The following is a 19,147-nucleotide window of genomic DNA, read 5'->3' on the forward strand; positions in this document are numbered from 1 at the left end:
ATTTGAACACCTGAGAAAGTCAATGTTAATATTTGGTACAGTAGCCTTTGTTTGCAATTACAGAGGTTTGCAATTACACACACTGCAGGAGGGATTTTGCCACTCCTCCACACAGATCTTCTCTAGATCAGTCAGGTTTCTGGCCTGTCGCTGAGAAACACGGAGTTTGAGCCTGCTCCAAAGATTCTCTATTGGTTTAGGTCTGGAGACTGGCTAGGCCATGCCAGAACCTTGATATGCTTCTTACAGAGCCACTCCTTGGTTATCTGGCTGTGTGCTTCGGTTCATTGTCATGTTGGAAGACCCAGCCTCGACCCATCTTCAATGCTCTAACTGAGGGAAGGAGGTTGTTCCCCAAAATCTCGCAATAGATGGCCCCGGTCATCCTCTCCTTAATACAGTGCAGTCGCCCTGTCCCATGTGCAGAAAAACACCCCCAAAGCATGATGCTACCACCCCCATGCTTCACAGTAGGGATGGTGTTCTTGGGATGGTACTCATCATTCTTCTTCCTCCAAACACGTTTAGTGGAATTATGATCCCAAAAGTTCTATTTTGGTCTCATCTGACCACATGACTTTCTCCCATGACTCCTCTGGATCATCCAAATGGTCATTGGCAAACTTAAGACGTGCCTGGACATGTGCAGGTGTACAATTTTGTCTCTAGTGTCTTTGGACAGCTCTTTGGTCTTGGCCATGTTAGTAGTTGGATTCTTACTGATTGTATGGGGTGGACAGGTGTCTTTATGCAGCTAACGACCTCAAACAGGTGCATCTAATTTAGGATAATAAATGTAGTGGAGGTGGACATTTTAAAGGCAGACTAACAGGTCATGGAAGTCAGAATTCTAGCTGATAGACAGGTGTTCAAATACTTATTTGCAGCTGTATCATACAAATAAATAGTTTAAAAATCATATATTGTGATTTCTGGATTTTTTTTATGTCTCTCACAGTGGATATGCACCTACGATGACAATTTCAGACCCCTCCATGATTTCTAAGTGGGAGAACTTGCAAAACAGCAGGGTGTGCAAATACTTATTTTCCTAACTATATATATATATATATATATATATATATATATATATATATATATATATATATATATATATATATATATATATATATGTAGATTTATATATATATATATATATATATATATATATATATGTGGATTTATATATTTTGCTTCTTCTCTTCTGCTCTATAATTCTCTGAATTATTTTGAAATTCTTTAAGCAGTTCCTTCCTTGCTCTACACCTTCCTACCTCGAACTGAACTTTTTTTGTACTTCTTCTATTTTTCCCTTCTTTCTACCTTGAGCTAAATTTTAATTCAAACATAATATTTTTATTTTATTTCATACTTCTGTATGCATCCGGAAAGTATGGCTCCAGCTGTTTCCCTCAATCCTGAATAGTCTACCAGTTCCTGCCGCTGAAAAACATATCCACAGTAGGATGCTGCCACCACTGTAGGGATGGTATTGGCCAGGTGATGAGCAGTGCCTGGTTTCCTTCAGACATTACACTTGACGCTCAGCTTTTAAATGTAATAATTCAGGTGCCTTTTGGCAAAATGTCAGGTGGGCTGTCATGTGCCTTTTACTAAGTAGTGGCTTCCGTCTGGCCACTCTATCATACAGGCCTGTTTGGTGGTGTGCGCAAGAGATGGCTGTTCTCTGAAAAGTTATCCTCTCTTCACAGAGAAATGCTGGAGCTCTTTCAGAGTGACCATTGTTCTTGGTCACCTTCCTGACTAAGACTCTTTTTTCCGATCGCTCAGTTTGGCCTGACAGCCCGCTTTAGTACGAGTCCCTGTGGTTCCGAACTTCTTCCATTTAAGGGTAATGGAGGCCACTGTTCTCATTGGTACCTTCAATGCTGCATACATTTTTCTGTATCCTTTCCAATATCTGTGCCTCTTGTAGGTCTACAGACAATTCCTTGGACTTCATGGCTTGGTTTGTGCTCTGGCATACACTGTTAAATCTGGGAACCCATATAAACAGGTGTGTTTCCAAATCATGTCCATTGAACTGAATGGACCACAGGTAAACTCCAGTCAAGTAGAAACATCTCAAGGATGATCAGTGGAAAACAGGGTGCACCTCAGCTCAAATTGGAGTGTCATGGCAAAGGTTGTGAATACTTATGTACATGTGATTTATTGATTTTTTTATTTTTAATACATTCACAAAGATTTCAAGCACACACTTCTTTCACATTGTCATTATGGGGTATTATTTGTAGAATTGTGAGGAAAATAAGTAATTTAATCCATTTTGGAATAAGGCTGTAACAACAAAATATTGAAAAAGTGAAGCGCTGTGAATACTTTCCGGATGCACTGTATTCTGCTTTAACTTCTTTTAAAAGCAGCAGTTCAAGCCAAAGCCATGGCACCACCTCCACCATGCTTTACTAGTGAGCTTGTATGTTTTAGAACTTGGGCAGATCCTTTCTTACTTCACACTTTGGCCTTTCCAATACTTGCTGTGAGTATCATACACTACACTTACATGTATTGGCAAGGATCAGTGTTGAAGTGATGGTCCTAAGGAGCAAAGCTGTTTTTCAGGTGACAGAAGCTCCCATTGACAAGCGCCCGGGTTTTATTTACCATCCTTATGCAGGAAACACATAAAACAGTAAATTAATCTTTTAACCTTGGTTTCAGGATTTTCTGGCCTATATCCGTATTTTGTCTTGTGAATTACAGTTTAATCTGTGTTTCTTACTGCTGATAGGTGTTTTGCATCTTAATGTGTGGCCCTTATGTTTCTGCTGTCAAAGTCAATTGCTCTGAGAGCACCATTATAGTGTTTATTCATCCTTTTCAACAAGTTTTATGAGCAAAAAATCCAAGAGCACATGTTTAGAACTATTAGTTGTTCAAACAATCAAGCTAACAATGCACACATGGGCAAGAGGTGACACCTGTCAGACAGATGCTCTAAGATATTTAACACACCTAGATGTTAATATCCGGAAAAAAACAAAATAATATATAATTATAGATCATCTCATTCATCTTTTAATCCCAAACACTAGTGCCTTCGCTGTTCTAAAGCTTATGGAGGGGGAGTGTGGCTAAAGTTTATATTAAAAAAACATAGCAATTTGCAAAATTTGGTGGATCTCTGGGGACAGGTTTAGTGTAGACGTGACAATGAGTCAATCTTTTTTTCCATCATTAAAAGTATAGTAATTATGAAAAGGCTTGAATCTTGAACACTTAAAAAAAATAAAAATAAAATAAAACAAACCCACTGAAATCACAAAATGACAGCATTCATTAGACCAGTGTGTCTGCTAAGCTTTTTAAGTCGTTAAGTTAAGTTTGCCAAACTAGCCATGTGTTCCCATGTTGAATTATGCATATTGAGTGTCTAGCCAAATGCCATTTAATAATTCTCACAGGATTGAGGTGAAGTAACTTAAATGTTTGACATGAGCATGAACGGGCTTTGACAGAGTGTGAAGTAAGAAGAGCCACCTGTGAAAACTCTTAGCCAGCCATTACAGATTTTAGGACTCATGTACCTTGCATTACTCACTTACTTATCCCCAAGAGTCAGTTTCATGTTGAGTATGCCACTTTCATTGAACATTTAAATCGCTCATTCTGTCACCTTGATCTATGTCGTCTTGTCTATCGAATGTGGTTTATATCATGTCCTTAATAAATGAAGAAGAAGCTGTAAATTAGTGCAGCCACGCACTTACTCGTGCCTTATAATGAGAAAATTAATCTGTATCTCAAGTCAAGTGGCTTTTATTGGCATTTCTACTATACACAGTGGTACACAGTACACAGTAAAACGAGACAATGTTCCTCCGGAACCCTGGTGCTACACTAAACAACAACATAGAGCTACAACACAACACAAGCTACGTAAAGTGCAAACAGTGCAGACGAAAAACACTACAGACAAACAGTGCAGACAGACAACACAAGACAAGACACAAAATCCAAGATAGCGCGACCAGTAAATCTAATGTATACTTCGATTATACAGTACTGTGCGAGGAGCACTGTAAAAACTATAACTGGGAGTAAATACAAACAGACATCTGCCATGATCAATATGGTTGCTTATAATTGGTTGATGGTGGTTGAGAGTTGCTTGTATAGAAAGCTTATTTCTCATTGTCTCTTAGTGTTTTAAAATGCCATATAAACTGCAATTGGATATGTTCAGTCCGTTTTATCAAGCATTTCAAGCCAACATGCCAAAATGTATCACAAACCTCTAACAACTTATCCTTTAACAAACAAGGATACAGTCATTTTTTCTGGTTTATTGCAACATCAGATGTTGGTAGAGAAAAGTGCTCCAAATAGTTTGCTACTGCTTTGCGTGTTTACACTGCTAATATAGTACAGATTCAGCAAATCCTGGTCTGACCTTTAAAGGTCAAAGACACTACAGGAAGACAATTTGTCTTTAATCATGTCCTTTATGATCTGTTCCTCCAAGCTTTGTGTGTTGTTTTACTTTGAGAGTAAACCTTGTGGGCAAAGTTGAGTTTAACAGGTTGCTGTTTTATATGTTGTTTTCCCAGGAGAAAGAAAGACGGTGGTTTCCTGCATAAGGATGGTTAATAAGACCATGACACTGGTAAATGAGAGCTTCTGTCATCCAGAGAACCGCCCTGCTTCTCAAGTCCGTCGCTGCAACACTCATCTTTGCCAATATAGGTGAGTTTATTGCTTTAGTCTTATGCATCTCATACCTTTTTTGTAGTTACTGGCAGATATACACCATGACTTATTTATTACAACTGATAGGCAGAGAGGCCATGCCTCCTTGACAGGGACTTGCAAACAGAGAGGCCACACCGTAACACCTTTACTTGATTTGACAATGATTCCTTAGTTGAGACTGGCAGGCAAGGTAAACCATGTCACCTTGATTGGGGCTGATAGGCATAGAGGCAACACCACAACTCCTTCATGCCCCCATGTATGGCATTGACCAGCAGAAAGACCGAACTTCTTTCTTGGGTTTACAGGCAGGAAGTCCATAACACCTTGAATAATACTGAAGAGCTTTGGTAAGGAACAGTGGACAAACAGGCCACATCACTTTGATTAAGACTGACAGGAAAAGAGGTTACACCAGCTTTATTTTCTTCATTATTGTATCTGTGTTATCTGAGTACATTTTGCATTGTTTTTAAAAATGATAAAAGCAGTTCTTCTAGTAGACTTTTGGACTCTACTATGTGAATCTCATGTCCCTCATGTAAATTAAGCTCTAATGATATCAGGATGATGTACTGCTAAAACACAGAAACGAAGGTGGTGATAATTAGCCGTAGTTAGCTATTTTTATTGGAAATTACATACAGCTGTGGATGTGAATTATGTCCAACTGTTGGGATGTATATGAATGGTGGAACTTGTCTCGCCAAGTCTATGGTGATTCAGAGAGAGACACTCATGAGACAATATGGCTCAGGCAAATAACATTCCAGAGCTTTGTGAACAGAACTCAAATGAAACCCAGTCCAAGCATAACACATAGCAGCTCTGTTCTCATAAGCTCTTCATTGAGAGTACCTATGGAAAAGAATAGATAACGAGATGCATTCCCATTATTGCTTAGAAACAATAATACTAAGGTCCATTTGAAGCTGAATTCAGGCTGAGGACATTATTGAATCATCTGCGCTTGCTGAAATATGCTCCCAAAGCTCAATGGGCTCATTACATGTGTCTTTTATTGGACCAGTGTGTGTCTACAAAAAACAGATTTGTACTTGTTTTTTCTTTTTTTTTTCTTTTTTTTTTTTTACAGTTATTATTGATTAACTTTTAATCTAATGACTCACAACAGATGCTGCTGCCATATTTTTAAAAGGAATCACATTACCTTTGTTACATTTTTCTAGCCATTAACAAAATGAAATGAAATCACGACTCTTGGTGTAAATTCTTTTCAAGTAAGTCTTTGTCTGTCATCGATATAAGCTCATTTATTCAGCTTGTAAAAATAATTTCTATAAAATCCCAGAATGCTTCATCGTTGATGTGTTTAGTTTTGCAGAAAAAAAGGTATTTAGAAGTGCTAAATTAAAGTGCTTAGCACCACAGGGAAAGTTTAAATGTACATGTCTCTGAGTGGTGGATTGCAGCTTACTGAACCTGTTTGTACATAGAGCAGCTAGGATTGAAAAGCCTTTAGCCTGGACCTGAAATCCAGTTGTTTGAGACTATGTTGTAGTAATTTGTCCCTGGGGTGTTTTTGACAGCTGTGTTCTATTACAATGTTTAACACACCCTCTGTTTTAACACTTTTTTGAGGGATTTTCATGTTGCATTCTTAGAGGCCATTCCCTCTATACACAAGCGCCAGCAAAAATGTCATTAAATGGTAGTGACAGCTTCTTATGAAGTCAACTATTTAGCACTAACAAGTTAAAAGTAGCAACTCAGTAACAACATGATAGTAACAACAATGTAGTTAATTTATTTCATTACCTTATTATGGTAGATTGTTAGTTAACCTGCTGATTACAGTGGTAGTTAGCTAGCATACTAGTTATTAAGCCATTGTGAAACTGTGAATAGTTCGAGAAAATACCATTTATTCCTTGAACATTTAAAACCCGTGTAATGCTAAATTCAGGCCCTAAAATAATAGCAATTAAGAGCAGGAAAATATTAGCTACCAGAAACTTCAAAGACCTCTACAGTTCTACAGAAAAGCCAAAATCAATGTAGCTGTCTAGCCATGTGTTCCCCTGCTGAATTACGTATGCCAAGTGTCTAGCCAAATGCCATTTAACCATTCTAACAGGACTGAGGTACAGTAACATGAATAGGAAGACGTAAAAAAAAGAGCCACCTGTGAAAACTGCCATTTCAGACATCATGATACATTCGTCTCGTTAATTTGTATTTTTGTGCCACTTTACCTTCCTTTTGTGCTCTTTTTACAGTGTTTCCTTTTGTCAAGCATTTAAAGTATCGGTTGCAAGCAGTGTACAAAAAAAGCTTTATATAAGAGAAGGAAATGAGCTGCCAGAAATACCTGACTAAATAAAAATCCAGAAACAATAAGAACAGGAAAAAAGTAGTGCAGTCTTTTTATAGGCATTAAATTGGCTTTAGGTTTATTACAACATCAGGTGTTTGAAGATAGAAAAGCTCCCTGCAGATTCCAGCTGTTTCTCTGGTCCCACTGTTGGGTCATCAGTGCTGAGGTTATTATGAAAGTCTAAGCGCTGACACTATTGTTTTTATTCTCTGAGGAACATTTTGTGATTTACTGTTTATTAAATTAAAAAATACACGACCAGGCCTGTAACAATAAAGTTGCAGTGGCCATATCACACTGGGAGGATGCTGTCATCTTTATTCACTGGGTTTATTAGCGCTAGTATTGTTATTATTATTAATAATTGTTGTTATTATGCAACTTTATGGCATATTTTCTATACGAATGCAACTGCATCGTTCGGTGTGCCTTTTTATTTTCAGAAGTCAAAAGAAGTTGGTTTTATGCATGAAATAGGGATTATACAAGATCAGATAATATACTAATGATATGGGTCATGGCACAGAGTTAATGCAGACGTGTCCATACTCAAGGTCAAGGCAGACAGAGTTGATATTGGGGCAACAATGGGAAACCGGGTAGACAAAACTTACAATGCCTTTTTATCTTTTTAAAGTTGAAATAAAAAGCAACTTAGATCAACTACAAGCAGAGTTGTGCATGAAAATCCAGGAGATCAGGCGCTTCTGAAATGCTTAAACCCCACACAAAGATGCCTTTTTATAATTTTGATGTAAAAAATTAGCATAAAGCTCTTGAGCTATATTTGTGTCGTTTTTATTATTATTTCAGCATTAAAATAATGGCGGGATAAGCTCTAGATCGTCATGTTTGGCTTTTTAAATAATTGCATGTACAGGTGGTTCTAATATCTTGACCAGTGGGTTTATAGGCTTCTCAGGGTTAGTGATAATAAGACACAAGGGCTTGTTGTATGAAATCTTTTTGTGCGTAAAGAAATCATTTTAGAATGTTTTTTTTCCCCTTAAGATCTAGAGTAATATAGAAATATTTTTTTAATGTAAGGAAACATTAAAAGCCATCAGACAAATTATATCCATTGTTTCTTTGGTGCCGTTTTTTTTCCCTTCATTATTTTTCTCAGAGCTTTTTATGTAAACTGTAAAACAGCATTTATGCAAATCTAAAGGGGGAAAAAAGCTGAATTGATTATGGGCTGGAGAAATCTGAAAGGAACATGATGCCTAAAAAAATGCTCAAAAAATTGCCTACAAGGCTTTTTCTGGAGATTTGTGAAAACCTGGAAGTCGTTTCTAAATGTCAAGGTCCCACTACTATTAACTATGCCTTTGCATGCTTGGATTTAAGCCTTAGTTTGATGACTGTAACATACAGGAGCCAAAAGGAGCGTCTCACAATTTACAGCATTTGTATTTGGGCTTTTCTCTGGATCAGAATCCACTTCCAATACTGGGGTAAGCATATGAAAATTGCTCTAGATTCTAAAATTAGGGGCCCTTTTCCTATGTGAAAGAACTGTACTTTTATCACTGTCTCTCCATATATTTCTCTTACTCTCTTTCTACTTCTCTCTTTTTCTAAGATGGGTGGCAGGTGACTGGGGCGAGTGTTCGGTGACGTGTGGAAAAGGTGCCCAACAGCGTGAGGTCGGCTGTGTTTATCAGCTCCAGAACGGCTCATTTCTCACCACACGAGAACTCTACTGCCTAGGTGTGAAGCCGGAAAGCATTCAACACTGCGAGGGACGCCACTGCCTGACCACGTGGGATGCCTCAGAGTGGAGCCAGGTTTGAAAATACTGAGTTCATTAAAAGCTAGTGCATTAGACATGCAAATCCATGTATACTGTATGTGAGAGAATAAACTGCGAGGAAAAAGTCTTGGCAAATATTTTTTAGCACATGGTGAGCACTGCTGAATCACTCACCCATAAGCCCCCTTGTAGAACAATGGCAAAGAGGAAAATTATAAAGTAAATAAGGAATTCAAAAGAAAAGTTGACTGTCGAAATTGTAATGGCAGCGAGTCCTGTCACAGATACATCATGGCAGGGCAAAAAGAGATGTGACATGGAAAGAAATAGAAGATGAATTACAGCTTTCATGTACAGTATCTGTGCTTCATTACTGCACACCCAATAAATCAGTGTTCTAATTGATGAAATCAAACCAAAAGACATCATTTCTTTTAATTGCAGGTCTATCATTAGAGGCTCTGTACTGTATAATATATATCACCAAAGCCTTTGTTGTGTAGTAGAGGGTGTGTTTAGTCGTCTACTTCTTAACCTTTATTTTAATTGTTGTATTTTAATGCTTGTTTTTTTTCTTTTCTGTTTGAAGTTCTTACAGTTTACTTCTTTTTTTGAATGATATTGTATATTTTACTACTTTTATGTTTAGTCAAATTTTATTACTATTTTGCACATGGCCTCTTGCACTTTGTTCAGCACTTGGGTTCTACCTGGTAGATGTTAGGTGCTATATAAATAAAGATTGATTGATTGATTGATTGATTGATTGATTGATTGATTGATTGATTGATTGTATAATCTGAACCCTCTTTTGTGTATTCTGGTATAGAGTTTATTGGGATCATCTCAAACATTGTGGAAAGTAATAATCTCAAAAAGAAAACAAAAATGACAGGCTAAAACTTTTAACACTTTTAACAATAGGCAATGTACCACAGCAGCTTTACGGAGATAAAGAGGATATAAAGTTTATTAGTGTAGTGGCTATTTGTTTATCAGATACAAGTTTATTGCAAACCAGTGGTGACAATGGCAAGGAAAAACTCCCTAAGATGAAACCTTAAGAGAAACCAGACTCAAAAGGGAACCCATCCTCATCTGGGTTCATTCCACTTCTATCATTGTTGCAGTGTGCTGTCCAGTGATGGGTGCAGAAATACAGAACTGTTCATGCAAATGGTGGTCCTAAGCCATTGTAGCAGATTGTTTATATTAATTACAGTCCGAAGATGCTCAGAAACTTTATGAATCTTTAGACTGTTCATGTGAAACCATTCTCAGCTACACAGAGTGGTCTCCAATTAAAAAGACCATCCAGGCGTAGGGTTGAGAATGAATCAGACAGATTCGAAAAGAAGAAAGGGACAGGAATACTAGTCAACCTATTGGCTTTGTGGTGCGGTCATAGCAGTGTGGCAAGGATTTTTAGATTGTGGATTGGGGGTTAGAGTCAGTAATGTTATACCTTCTTCTATACCTTCTATGCTTCTTATCCGATTTTTCATCTGCCCAGTTTTGGTCCTCTATAGCCTCAGATTTTCATTCTTAGCTGACAGGACTGAAATTTCAGATTCTGCCCCAGGTTTGGGTGCTTTATGCATTCTGAGATGCTTTTATGCTCAACACACATGTATAGAGTGGTTATTATATTTATTTACCATGAACAATTAACACATCTTACCCATTCTGATGTTTGCTATAATTATTCACTATATCGTGGCTCTTGGCCTGTATTTGCATAGTGTCATGTATTGCACTGATTACTTCAGGAGTACAAGTGTTTCTATTAAAGTGGACAGTGAGTGTATAGTGTAGTTAGTGTAGCAATTCTAATGGAATTTCTATAAAGGAATCTTAAGGCTTATATATAATATATGTAACTGTGACTCTTTAGCTTGGCCTGTGGAGGGCACTGTGGTAGTTTTTGCTTTCTCTCTCTCTCTCTCTCTCTCTCTCTCTCTCTCTCTCTCTCTCTCTCTCTCTCTCTCTCTCTCTCTCTCTCTCTCTCTCTATCTTTATTTCTATCTCTCTCTCACACACTCTCTTCCCCTCCCTCCATTTTTAATCTGTGTCCAGGATGTTGTGTTTTCTTCACTTCATTAAGAAAAGCTTCTTTCATTGGAGAAACTAGTTAATAGGACTTCACAGGGGGTGCCTTTAACAAGTCTGTTTTTTTTTCCTTGTTCGAACTTGTTTTCCCTCTATATCCACCAGTTTTTTTCTCTCTTTTTTCATCATCCTTCCAGTGCTCATCTAATTGTGGGCAGGGCGTCAGGAAAAGAACAGTGACATGCAGAAATCCTCAGGGACTCTGTGACCCTGCTTCCCGTCCAACCCACCAGGAGCAATGCGAAGATTACTCTAAATGCTTTGAGTGGAAAACTGGAGACTGGTCCAAGGTACACACACACACACACACACACACACACACACACACACACACACACACACACACACATATACACACAATATGGCCAAATGCTTGTGGTTTACCATCACACCTTGACCATTTCCCCAAACTACTGCTACATATTTGAAAGCATTAATACTGGATTTTCTGGGTATAATGTATCAACTGAATACTACAGTATCTTACAAAAGTGAGTACATTTCACATCTCACATTTCATTACATTACATAGCACACACACACACACACACACACACACACACACACACACACACACACACACACACAAATATATATATATATATATGGGTACATATTTTTTGGTACAAATATCATCCAAATTTTAGGTACATATATAACTTGTATATCACATTATAATAACCAATTATTGTTTGGTGATTTTAAGTGTTTTGACAAAGATAAAGTAGCTACAATGTGTGGACTAGAAGCTTAAATCTTCACCACCACCTAAAACCCTATCAAGATTTTAAGTCATGTTTTCTTTTTTCAGTAATGCTTTGTAAAGCAAGGATCAAAATCCCAATTTACTCTGTCACTCAGAAGAGAATGAGTTTCGTTATAAGCCTAAATATTTTTTCTTCAAGTGAAGATATATATATGACAAAAGTATCATTATTAAATGATACTGTATTCATGATCCTCACAAATTATGGTATAGCAGCAGGTCCAATAAATTTCCCCTTATTTATGTATTATGTGTTGACCATTATCATACAGCCTTTAAGAGGTGGAGTGCTAATCTAAACGCTGAGCACATCAATAAGATAAAGCCTGATTGTTTTTGGTTATAGGATATAGTGATTTCAGTGGTAACAAAAAAATTGATCCCAGGCAGCCTGAGCTCTTCACAGACAAGCTCGGAAAGATGGGGCCAGTTTCCAGATTAGATTTGCTAAATTTGCATAAGGAGACCACGCACAGATGGGCATGTAGAGGGACTTTATGTACACTAGCTGTGCTTGCGTTCAGCTACACTGATTTGATCTGGAATAACTCTGCTTTTAACACGGGTTAATTGCTAAGGTAATACAGAAACACCTCGCCTCACATCGTTAATTCGTTCCAAGACTTATGGCATGAGTCGCGTAAATGCAGTCGCTAATACAATCAGTTGATAATCCAACATGTTTACTGTATTTTTTAGTAGATTTGTACATTTTAACTAATGATAATTTTAGATGTGGATGGGGGACGTTGATCTGTTGGAAAATTTGAGTTAGCTGTTACCTATACTGATACTATAGAACCATGGCAGTACCTAGTGGTGGAGGAAGTACATAAACCATGTACTTGAGTTCTTCATCTTCTTCTCTCGGCTTCTCCCATTAGGGGTCGCCACAGCGGATCATCCATCTCCAAACACCCCTGTCTCTACATCTGCCTTTTTCAAACCAATTACCTGCAGGTCTTCCCTCACCACATCCATAAACCTCCTCCTTGGTCTTTCTTTTTTCCTCCTTCCTGGCAGCTCCATCTTCAGCATTCTTCTACTGATATACCCCATGTCCCTCCTCTGCACATGTCCAAACCATCTCAATCTCGCCTCCCTCACCTTGTCTCCAAAATGTCCTACATGCGCTGTTGCTCTAATAAACTCATTTCTAATCCTGTCCATCCTCATCACACCCAACAAAAACCTCAACCTCCTCACAACAACCATGTACTTCAGTTAAAGTAGTAAACACATTGCTGCAGTAAAAGTGCTTTTACCTTTTAACTTTTACTTGAGTAACATTACAAAAGTATTTGCCTTCAAAACTATCCAAAGTACAATGATTAATTATGGCTATAATTTTCCCATTAACATTTTTGTCACAAGACTTGCTTAATCGACTCAGATTATGTGAAAAGACTCTAATAATACTTTTAGCACATCAATCTATTATTAGAATGTTATTAATGAGTCAAACACTGATTGCTATCTATTAAAATTATAATGAGCCCAAAACGTTCAAACTATAAACAAACAAATGCACAAATAAGGCTGCGGGTGTTGTGAAAAGTTAGAGTCAGGAGTTCCTTCCATCATTTATTCCTCTCAAAATTATGTTTTTATACATTCATAAATGTAAAGAAACAACTGATTTTTGTAGTTCAGTAAAAAGTACGATATCTGACTTTGAAATGTAGTGAAGCTGAAGTAAAATCTTCAATAAAATCCAAAAAAATCTCCAAATAGAAATACTTCATTAAATCACATTAACAAATTTCATTTACTTCGTTACTGTCCACCACTGGTGGCAACCAAAAGCACAAGCTATGGCAGCAACCAATTCACTATTTTCATGGTGTTTTATGACTTCATTTAATCTTAGCATATATTTTCCACATGCTTTTAATTATCTTCTAATGATATAGCATGATGCTTAGAAGCACCAACACTAGCAGTTAGAATTGTATTTTACACTCAAGAGAACAAATATTAAAATCAGAAATTCAATGCAAAACAATATACTATAAAATAACACAAACAGAGTTTAAATAAAGTGCTATGAACCATTGCCACCATGCTGGAACTATGGGTACCGAACATAATGCAATTATATTAATATTTTTCAGCATTATATATTTTATATAAATGATTTTTCAGCTTTATATATTTCAATACATTTAAATTATTTTTTTTTTTTTGTGATTTTCAGATTTATGAGTTTTTTTGCTGACCAATGCAAAGTTGCACAAACTGACATTAGTGGAATAAAATTTTTCCAAAAGAACAAAAGAACCACAAAAGTGAAAATGATGGAAATCGAAAAGGTGTATGTCGAGGTATCTGTATGTATATATATATATATATATATATATATATATATATATATATATATATATATATATATATATATATATATACACAGTGGAACCCGGTTATGTCGATGTCCTAGGGGGTTGCCAAAAAGCATCGAGGTAACCGATGATCGAGATAAACGAAAATCAAAATGGCGGCAGTATATTAACGTGCTTGAAATTTCTTTATGTACATGATGTGCGTTAATAAATGAGAATGTGCATGCACGTGTTTTTGGAGGGTTTTTTACACAACAGTGTTGCCGTGATTTGTTTGATGAAGGCATGCTAAAAAAATGTACATACATGTTTGTTAATTGTCAGGAAACCACCTGCCACTCCCGCTTCGGCGTGCCAGGTGTTTTCTCTGCCGCTTTCTCTGAAGCTCCCGGCTTCAATCGCGCACATCTGGTGCTCATTCAGCACTCATCACCACTCATCATTGGTTCACGGCGGTTGTTGTTATCGCTCATGCGTATCCCGGTAGGTGCCTTCCCAGCGGCACTCTCTCAACGGCTTCGATTTTCTTCCAAAAGCGCATCGCGGATTCCCCCGATCCCCCGATCGTTGTTAATTCTATGCTTTTGCTGCTCATCCCACGTTCCGCGCCGCTCCTACCAAGCGCCGCGCTCCTACCAAGCGCCGAAGCGCGGCTTTCGCCTCCCCTTCAGTATACAATACAACACCTGTAGCATCTGTAAGACTTGATTTTTCCGCCACTTTTGCAAGTTCTTCTGCGGCTGCACAGCGCCGATCGAGATAACTAACGTCGATCGACATAACCGATTAAAAAATGCTTAGACAAAGTGGGAATTTGGCGGTTCCACTTCAAAAACGTCGACTTAATAGGGTTGTCGAGTTAACCGAGGTCGAGATAAGTGGGTTCCACTGTATATATATACAGTGAGGAAAATAAGTATTTGAACACCCTGCTATTTTGCAAGTTCTCCCACTTAGAAATCATGGAGGGGTCTGAAATTGTCATCGTAGGTGCATGTCCACTGTGAGAGACATAATCTAAAAAAAAAATCCAGAAATCACAATATATGATTTTTTAACTATTTATTTGTATGATACAGCTGCAAATAAGTATTTGAACACCTGAGAAAGTCAATGTTAATATTTGGTACAGTAGCCTTTGTTTGCAATTACAGAAGTCAAATGTTTCCTGTAGTTTTTCACCAGGTTTGCACACACTGCAGGAGGGATTTTGGCCCACTCCTCCACACAGATCTTCTCTGGATCAGTCAGGTTTCTGGCCTGTCGCTGAGAAACACGGAGTTTGAGCCTGCTCCAAAAATTCTCTATTGGGTTTAGGTCTGGAGACTGGCTAGGCCACACCAGAACCTTGATATGCTTCTTACAGAGCCACTCCTTGGTTATCCTGGCTTTGTGCTTTGGGTCATTGTCATGTTGGAAGACCCAGCCTCGACCCATCTTCTATGCTCTAACTGAGTGAAGGAGTTTGTTCCCCAGAATCTCGCAATAGATGGCCCCGGTCATCCTCTCCTTAATACAGTGCAGTCGCCCTGTCCCATGTGCAGAAAAACACCCCCAAAGCATGATGCTACCACCCCCATGATTTACAGTAGGAATGGTGTTCTTGGGATGGTACTCATCATTCTTCTTCCTCCAAACACGTTTAGTGGAATTATGACCCAAAAGTTCTATTTTGGTCTCATCTGACCACATGACTTTCTCCCATGACTCCTCTGAATCATCCAAATGGTCATTGGCAAACTTAAGACATGCCTGGACATGTGCTGGTTTAAGCAGGGGAACCTTCCGTGCCATGCATGATTTCAAACCATGACGTCTTAGTGTATTACCAACAGTAACTTTGGAAATGGTGGTCCCAGCTCTTTTCAGGTCATTGACCAGCTCCTCCCGTGTAATTCTGGGCTGATTTCTCACCTTCTTTAGGATCATTGAGACCCCACGAGGTGAGATCTTGCATGGAGCCCCAGTACGAGGGAGATTGACAGTCATGTTTAGCTTCTTCCATTTTCTAATAATTGCTCCAACAGTGGACCTTTTTTCACCAAGCTGCTTGCCAATTTCCCCGTAGCCCTTTCCAGCCTTGTGGAGGTGTACAATTTTGTCTCTAGTGTCTTTGGACAGCTCTTTGGTATTGGCCATGTTAGTAGTTGGATTCCTACTGATTGTATGGGGTGGACAGGTGTCTTAATGCAGCTAACGACCTCAAACAGGTGCATCTAATTTAGGATAATAAATGTAGTGGAGGTGGACATTTTAAAGGCAGACTAACAGGTCTTTGAGGGTCAGAATTCTAGCTGATAGACAGGTGTTCAAATACTTATTTGCAGCTGTATCATACAAATAAATAGTTAAAAAATTATATATTGTGATTTCTGGATTTTTAGATTTTTTTTTATTTTTTAGATTATGTCTCTCACAGTGGACATGCACCTACGATGACAATTTCAGACCCCTCCATGATTTCTAAGTTGGAGAACTTGCAAAATAGCAGGGTGTTCAAATACTTATTTTCCTCACTGTATATATATATATATATATATATATATATATATATATATATATATATATATATATATATATATATATATATACAGTGAGGAAAATAAGTATTTGAACACCCTGCTATATACATATTTATTTATATACACACACATTATTCACAATATGATTCAATCCTATTTTTCTTCAGTTTTTTTTTTTTTTTTATCTTTTTGTCCTTTAGTACACACTGGCCTCAGGTCATTTTCAACAAAATTGTGTATATTCCTCTTGGGATGCCTTTCCCCTTATTATTCTGCTTGAGTGCTAAAGCAATACCACTCTGGATTTAGGTAAAATTACAAATGAAAAAAAAAAGACATTCACCTGTCTATTTCTGCAAACATGCTGAAGAGTGAATGTTAAAAAAGGCATTGTATAGATGCTTTCATGGGCTCTTATGTGTGAGCTTTCACATTCAGAATGATACGGGAGTGCCTTCTGTGAGAGTGATGCACATATTTTTTTAGCCAAGACATTCTCACCCACCTATATATGTTTTAAGAAACAACAGATTTTTGTAGTTGAGTAAAAAGTACAATATCTGACTTTGAAATGTAGTGAAGCTAAAGTAAAATCTTTAAAAAAAATTCAAATCCAATTTTTGGAGTTTTGTGTGACATCATGTCAAATTAGCTTTTTTTCCCCTCCCTTTTTTTGTTTTGTTCCAATACACACAAAGGGAATAAACATGTGTATAGCAAAACTTGTTTTAATGCAACAGTTTTTTGTGAGAAATACTTGATTTTCTGGAAAAATTTCAGGGGTGCCAACAATTTTGGCTATGACTGTATGACTTATGACATTATCTTAGAGGTTTTTCAGTATTTAATTAAATAATATTAATTCATATATTATACTAATGATTCAAAAGTCAGAGTTGAATTATGAAGTTGCTCAAATAGATTTTTATGCAAATTCCCTGTGAATAGTTTGATGCCTCCAGTGTTGCCTGATTTTTCTTAAGTAGTTTTTTTTTTTCAGTAACTTGGCATAGGCAAAACCCTTTGAATGTTAAAACTTGCCAGGGTGAGGAAGTATGGGGTTCAGTCAGTGTTTAAATTAATCTCAAAGGTGTACAATAGAGGTCAAAGCTATTCAAAATCTTCCACTTCAACCCAGGTAAAGCACATCTTCCTGGATCTGGCTTTGTGCACAGGGGCATTGTCATGCTGGAACAAGTTTAAGTCTGTAGTTCGAGGGAAAATATTCTTATATATCTTCTACAATTATGTGCCTTCAATTTTGTGGTAACAGTTTGGGAAAGAACCAAATAAGGTTTAAAAAGTCAGGTGTCCCAATATGTATGTTCTTTTTTTTTTTTTTATAAGGAAAATAATTGCTGTTATTTGTTAACTGAACAAGAAAATGTTATGATAGCATGAACAATAAACGGATAAGCTTCTGCTAGCTTTAAGTTCATTCATAACTTCATCTATCAAAATAATTTAGTCTTTGAAATATGCAGTGTCTCCAACTATGATGTCGTTCTGATATCTTCTGGGAGAACAAAAAAATGTATCTCAGGGGACCCAGTGAGGCAGCACCATTACGCACTGTGCCACTGGGACAATCTACAAAAGTGTCAAGATTTTGCTACCTGTTCTTGCATAGCAGAGGGAGTGTAATGTTGTAATGTAATGTTACTTGTGGAACACCAGAAGAAAGGTACATACACAGTGTGTTCTCTGCCCCATTGCCTCATGCAGTGTGTTAATTGATCGTCCATTTCTATTAAATAGGTTTTACTGTCCCTCTTAGCCAAATGAGTATATTCTACTTTAAATTGACAAAGGTTTGTGGACACATGACTATTAGATAAATGTTGAACATCCCATTCCACATTTGGTCTCCATTTGCTTTTAAAATAAGCCCCACTCTTCTGGTAAGATGTTCTAATTCAGCCACAGTGGTGTTAGTAAAGTCAGGTACTGATACAGGTTGAAGAGGCCAAGGGTGCAGTCAGCATTCCAATTCCTTCTAAAGGTCTTCAATAGGGTTGAGGTCAGAGCTCTATAGCAGGCCTCTCAAGATCTTCCACTCCATCCCAGCTAAACCATATCTTAATGGAGCTCGCTTTGTGCATAGGGGTATTGTCATGCTATAACAGATTTGAGTCTCCTAGTTCAAAGATATAGAGGAGATTTAATGGCTCTACCACATCTAAGGACATTGTACCTTCTACCACACAGCTGAACCTTCAACTTTATGGTGACAGTTTGAGCATATGAACTTAAGAAGAGTCAGGTGTCATAATATGTTTGTCCATATGGTGTATCTAGAATAAGTGGATCTTTTAAACCAGATAATATGATGAACAGTAGGTTTTTGCTGCAACTGTTCATCACTGCTAGCTTTTTTAGGTTTGTGTGCCAGTGTATATTTGTGAAGTTATTTTATAATTCAACATTTATATATATATTTTTTTATAAATGTAACCCTTCATTTATAACCCTTGGACATTTTCAATAAAAAGCAAACAATAAAGTAAGGTCAAGCCTGATGTCCCTGTCCATGATAAAGTTTTCAGACATTTCTTCACCCTCTGCCTTTAACACAGCAGTTTAATATAATCTTTTATGAGC

The 19,147-nt window shown here is 37.4% G+C and overlaps 1 protein-coding gene across 1 annotated transcript in view; it reads left to right on the forward strand.

Annotated features, from left to right (window-relative positions):
• Nucleotides 1–19,147, forward strand: part of adamts17 (ADAM metallopeptidase with thrombospondin type 1 motif, 17) — a 142,809-nt gene that overhangs the window by 116,845 nt on the left and 6,817 nt on the right. The window contains exons 19-21 of the mRNA XM_083559569.1: nt 4,575–4,710; nt 8,640–8,844; nt 11,057–11,209. Coding sequence (XP_083415695.1) covers nt 4,575–4,710; nt 8,640–8,844; nt 11,057–11,209 — 494 coding nt within the window. The remainder of the gene's footprint in view (nt 1–4,574; nt 4,711–8,639; nt 8,845–11,056; nt 11,210–19,147) is intronic.

Source organism: Silurus aristotelis (assembly GCF_946808225.1).
Source record: "Silurus aristotelis genome assembly, chromosome: 13".
NCBI lineage: Eukaryota > Metazoa > Chordata > Actinopteri > Siluriformes > Siluridae > Silurus > Silurus aristotelis.